This window comes from Onychostruthus taczanowskii, unplaced genomic scaffold (genome assembly GCF_017590055.1).
Source record: "Onychostruthus taczanowskii isolate IOZ18803 unplaced genomic scaffold, ASM1759005v1 scaffold5, whole genome shotgun sequence".
NCBI classification, from domain to species: Eukaryota; Metazoa; Chordata; class Aves; order Passeriformes; family Passeridae; genus Onychostruthus; species Onychostruthus taczanowskii.
The window spans coordinates 4,086,106-4,092,238 of record NW_024502568.1 but is presented as its reverse complement, the minus strand read 5'-3'; the positions used below and the strand labels follow the sequence as shown (position 1 = coordinate 4,092,238).

The 6,133-nt window shown below is 43.8% G+C and overlaps 1 protein-coding gene across 5 annotated transcripts in view; it reads right to left on the bottom strand.

The window, feature by feature from the left end:
- The window catches only part of IDE (insulin degrading enzyme), a 54,587-nt gene extending 48,460 nt beyond the window's left edge, over window positions 1-6,127 (bottom strand). For 2 of the 5 annotated variants that reach the window (XM_041415933.1, XM_041415934.1), the window contains exon 1: window positions 5,720-5,950. In XM_041415933.1, the coding sequence (XP_041271867.1) occupies window positions 5,720-5,832 (113 nt within the window). In that variant the 5' untranslated portion in view covers window positions 5,833-5,950. Of the gene's footprint in view, window positions 1-1,122; window positions 1,265-4,716; window positions 4,883-5,719; window positions 5,951-6,021 lie in introns of those variants that run through there. The other 3 variants (XM_041415936.1, XM_041415935.1, XM_041415937.1) reach the window with 3 other exon arrangements.
- Window positions 6,128-6,133: the final 6 nt, after the last annotated feature.

The window sequence follows — 6,133 nt, the reverse complement described above, 5'->3', positions numbered from 1 at the left end:
GCGAGCACTGGATGCTGCTGGTCAGCAGCAAAACAATTCTTCCACAAAGAAGGTGCTATGTTTATTGCAGAGCTAACAGCCTAACAAAAACATCAAAAGAAATATTGCCTTACTATTTTCACAAAGCAGAAGCAACAGAGAAAGAGCCAGTAAAGCTAAAATAGCAGGAATAACACAAACCATTACTGTGGCAGCGGAAATTCTTCCACTGGAAAGATTACAGAGGTAGAAAGAAAAAAACAACAGGGAACGTCTGAGCTGAGAACAGTGTCCCTTTTCAATGAGTAGGAAATATTCTTCCTCCTCATCAAAACTACTTCACTTGTACAAGGAAAGTATCAGTTAAAACCAACACTGAATTTCAATTACAGTACTTCTAGTGAAATTATATTCTATTCTTTGAGGCTCCATTTTTGTAATCATTTCCAGGCAGGCAGTCCCTTGGAAGCAGCAAGGCTCTCTGGGGATGCCAGGTTTCACCTGCAAACTGAGTATTACAGAGTGGGATTAAGTGATATATGATTCTGCTTCACTATTTTAATCTCTCAGAGTTATTTTAGCAAAATTACTTTAATTAAAAATTAGCCTGTGTAGTCAAATCTAAGTCCAGTGTTTGAACAATTAAAGGACCATATTTGAAAACCAATTAACAGAAACTCCTGAGGGTTGCTTCAATGCAAGAATGTGACTAGCTAATAAAAATATGACCCCCAAGGCACAAACTCCAAAGTGCTTCTCAAGGTTTTTTTTGTCATGACAGTACACACATACTGAAGTCAAGTGCTAGTACACAGGTCTGCTCCAGATGACAGGCAAGTTACCATCCCAGCGGGTTTTGCTGCTTGCTTTCTACCAATTGCCTTAAAATGCACGTTTGCTACAAGTTATTATGCAACTAATTGCTTACAATTTACCAGAGTGAAGTGAAACCTTAATTGAGTGAGAACCTCTGTTCTGTCCTGCAAGGGAGTTACCACTGGTAACATGTTCTCTGTGCTGTTTACTAATCCATCTTGGTTTACACGAAGACTTCTCCAGCTGCCAGTGCATGGAGTGAAAGAAGTGCTGTGTGCTTTGGCAGGAGGCCGGGTGCTGCAGAACTACCAGCCAGAGTTTTCTCACCTCTTACAAGGATGACAGCACCAAACTGAGCACTCTGGAGGAGTCCATGAACTTCTTCAGCTGCAAGCTCATGGCTTTGCAACAACCATGTAAATCTGCATTCTTGCACAGGTCTGCACCCCTCTTTTTTGTCTCTTGCACCTACTCCTGATCACGACAGCAGCAGAATTATGTTATCAGTAAAACAATCAAGAATCAACCTACTCTCTTAACATTTCCATTCACCTGTACGTTATAATAATTTTTTTTTAGACTGAACTGTAGGCAGGAAAGTTAAATCAATTCAGGTTGAACATTACCAAAAGGGATTCTTCAGGAGACTATCCATACTCTTTCAGGTTACATGTTCATCAATCGCTCTTTTAGACACTTAAGAGATTAAAATAGCTCATTATTCAACATCCATAAAGCATCAGTCTTGTGTGAATTTGCTTGCCATGAAGCTAGAGAATGTATGAGATCAACACATTCCTGATACTGATCTAAAGAATTGTGACTGCAAGCACAGGCAGACAGACTGCGTAAGAAGATGAAGTGCTCAAAACGTTAACATGTTTTATCACTTTTAAACTCATAAGGAATTCAGCATACTACTTCATACACAAAAGGTCCAACTACAAAGTCCCACAATGATTTAATCAGTGTTCCCAAGTTATTAAGAACAACTAATCATGCCAAATCAGGCAAGTCTGAAGATTATGAATATTTATAAGGTTTTGTTATGTCATTTATTTTGAAGAAATTCTAAAGTCTCGCTACAATTAAAGCATTTTCAGAACCTCAGTCTGCAGCTTTTTGCCAAGTCTGTAATTGACTCAGAAAATTCCCTCCTAATGATGGTGGCCAGGGCAGATGCCTGCCATGCTCTTGTTTCCCAGAGTCCAGCTTCTCCAACTTCTAGATCACAGCAGTAAAACTTGGTCTGCCACAGGCTGCACTGCCAACGTGACTGCAGAAACACTGGTGTGTAACACCGGTGTACAGGAATTACCAGTGGCATTAATGAGACCACACCACGTGTGACCTTGGCAAAAACAAGGGCCCTGGGAGTTTCACATGTGGGATCAGCCCCAGCTGAGTAACTGGCCTGGTAATTACAATGATGCACTGGCTAAACAAGATGGGATATACAATCAGACACTATAAAGCTAGTTTACTGCCCTAAATCTACAGTCCTTAACTTGACCACTTCACAGTTTCCAAAGCACTGGATTTAAAAAGTCAAACAAAAAGGTAGGACCTTATAAAATTTGATGCTAGACAGAGCAATAAAGGATAACAAGGTTTTTTTAATCTCTTAATTACTTGAGCTTACTTTTCCTACGTCCTCAAAAACTGCCCCAAACAATTCATCCAAACCTCCAAAGTAAACAATCTCTAACCACACTCACCAGAAACAGGACAATTAATCTTTCCCTAACAATTCTTTGCTTCAATATTTTACAAAATTCCATAAGGGTTTTGAAGCATCTGATTATTTGGAAGAGCTGGGGGACGAGAAGGGGTAAGTAAAATTATCTGGTTTTAACCTTTAGATACCATTAAAATACAGTATCATTAAATTTTCACAGATCTGGCATAGTAATCTGGCTTACATCAGTATTTACAAGTTGCATGTTAAGAACATAACTGACTGGTTTCAGACTAGTTTCTGTGCTATGTGACCAACTGCTTCAAAGTGTATCTTACAGATTTTCCTAAGAAATGTACTCATTCATTCAATTAACTGCTTTATCCATTGAATACTTGCAGACCAGGGGATCTCATTCTCTCTTCCTTCCCGTGACATTTTTCTTCTATCACCCTACAGTTGCAGGGCTTGCTCCACAACCCCAGGACTGTGTTTGTGTCTACGCGTGGCCCTGCACACACAGCGGGAAATGTTACACTGGATGCTACAGGAGAGATCTCTGTGCTTTATTCTGTGTTCTGATGTGTATTTCATAGATTTTATGTGCAAGCAGCACATCAGATTGCCCAAAACTCTCTGTAAAGCCAACTCACTCAATGCTTTATGCTACCATCTGTCTTACACTTTCAAAAAGAGAAACTTGTGAGGTTTGAATTAAAAAAAACCAAACAAAAAACAAGATGAGATTAAAACTTCAGTTATACTGCATAACAACAAGAAATTCACAGAAAGATGAGAGAACTGGCAAGAAAATCTGATCTAGCAACAAAACAGAGAGAAATCAGAATTCTGAATCATTAAAAGCACTGTAATCCCACATTAAAAGCAACCGTTTATCTAACACTAGAGCTCTGACATGAGAAACAAACCCATAACAATGAGCAGTTTACAAGAGTCAGCAGTGTGTTTCAACACATGAAGTGCTGGCTGTTCACCTATTTTACAGTTTAGTTTTTACTATTTTGGACAATTCTGGTTCTACTGTTAAAATTATAAACAAACTTTGAGCTCTACCACATTCTTTTCCATATCAATTGTTCAGGTGAGCTATAGTTCTTACTCATTCTAAAAACAAGGTGCAGAAGGTAAGATTTTAATAGAAAGCTGTAGTGAAGCAACTTTCAAACAGGATCCATCAAAAATCACCTTATTATATGCATACAGTACTATGTGGTAAGAATATTTTAGCAACTTATGGGCATCATAAAAGGTGAAAGCAAAGATACTCACTGACAGATCATGCATATACAAATACAAAACCAAAATTGATCAAAGCAATTTCTCTAGATTTTTATTATGAACTTTTTGATTTCTGTGCTGCTAGAAGACTGGACACTAAAGTTACTATAAAAGCATCAAATCCAACAGAATTAATATATTAAAAATATCAACCCCACATGCCATTTCTCAAGTGGTCTGACTGTATTTTTAGTAAATGCCTTCTACAATAACCAGCAATGACCCTTATAGCTAGAAGCCTGAAACCTTCCAATACAGTGAAACAAAGGTAATGAACTTCTTGTCCCTTCCCTCTTTCTTCTGGATCTTACAGGGGAGGGGAGTGCTTCTGTATTCATGTGCAAAATAAATTACATACTTGACACTCCAGTCAATTCCCAAAGGTGCCATTTCATCCAAGGGATTAGACCACAGCCTGACACTGACTGAAGACAAAAAGCAGAAAGCAAGCAAAAAAAGCAGGCAAACATAGAAATAAGAATCCTTCTAGGGACTTCCCAAATAGAATAAATACTTTTAATGCTGTACATCAGAGGAAAAGGAGGTAAATTGTAACTGACAAATTATCTTGCAACTTGACATAAAGATGAAAGTTAAAAACATTACAAAAAGTTCAAGCATTAACAAAATACAGAGATGGAAACAGGGAACATATAACTGAAGAAAAAGATTCTAATTTTCACATCTCAAAAAAATTATCGCATGAAAAACTATGCCTGCTCTCATTTCATTATCATTTATGTAAATCCTAATTCACAATTAAAATTAAGTGGATGATTAAGTCACGGTTGTAGGCAGTATGAAAACATAACAGGCCTACTCATATACATAGAGTTAAGTCCAAATGCTGCATATATTCACATGCATAAAGAGGAGTAAGTAATCTAGCAAGACAAACTACAGCCTGAGAAAAGCATTGGCTCCGAATGTACACTGTGGATTACCTGTACAATTTTGAAGCATAAATAGCAATGATGAACAGCAACAGTGCATCCGAATTTTGACACACGAGCACCGACAGTATGAGTCATCATAACTCACTTTTTTTTCCCGGAAAGATGCTACTTTTGACGCCTCTAACTCGTGCAGTATTAAATACAGGTTTGGCTACTAAGGTAACAGATACAGTGTTAATTAAAGAAAGAAAACAACTTAGCCTTTGTCCCTGACCCTAGCTCCCTTCCCGGACAAACTTTGCCGAGTTGTTACGCAGTTTAAATTGCCCCTAAAACTGAGCTGTGCCAAGCCTCCCGCCCGCTGCTCCCTTGGTCGGGGTTAGCTGCGCTCTCTCCACCGGAGCTGGTGACACTGCTAACACAAACACGCGACAACAAGCCCCGCACCATGCCACTGCCACATAACTCGTCAGAAACTGAAAAGGCCGCTCCCATCAAGTTTGGCTAACTGAAAGCAGTCTCTTATTAAAGATTTTAAACTTTTTTTTTCCTTTTTATTTTTCATAATTATGCCTTAGGAAGACATGGCAAGTTAAGTAACAAGACAATTCAGGGAGGTTTTTTGAAAGGGAAGGAGAACAAAGCAAGCCCCCGGGCAACGAAAGCCACACGCCTGATGACCAAGCCTGCTTTGTCAAAGGAGGTGCAGCCGCAAACACCGGAGCACGTCAGTCCGGGCTCTCCCGGGCAGCAGAGCAGGACACAAGGCAGGGCTCAGGCCTCCTCGACACACACGGCCCTGCCGCCCCCAGCTCGCCCACCGCCTGCCCGGAAAGCTCCGGCGCCAGCCCCGCTCCGCGGCCCGAGCCGCCCCGGCTCCCCGCCGCACTCGGGGCAGGGCGGGCGCTCCCCCGGACTCACAAGGTGCCCCCGCCCGGCGGCGCCGCCGCCTCTTACACAACACCGCGGGGGCTCTCCGGCCTCACGGCCCCGGGTCACACGGCCCCGGGACCCGCGGCCCTGCCCCAGCCCCGCAGCACTCGCACCCTACCCGAGAGAGCTCCGCCGCCAGCCCTGAGGGAAAGAGCGCGAGGCCGGGGCGGCCCAGGGGCGCGTCCAGCCCGGCAGAGCCCGGCTCAGCACAGGGAAGAGCCGCTGCCGCATATCCCTGGCGGCCCCGCCGCCAGCACCGGCCTTTCCCCGCCGCCGCCCGGCCCGGCTCCGCTCGCCTCAGCACGCGCCGCTCCCCGGCGCCATGTTCTCCGCCCGCCTCCCCCCGCCGCCCGGCCAATCCCTCCCGGCGCCCGCGGGGTCCCGTCCGCCCTCCGCGCCCGGGCCTGGCGGGACCCGTACCTGGGGGTGCCGCGAGCTGCCGCCTCTGCCGCCGGGAGGGCCGGGGCTGCGGCTGCGGCTGGGGAGGGGGCCGGGGGCCTCTGGGAGGAGGCGGAGGCGGTGGAGGGGGTGG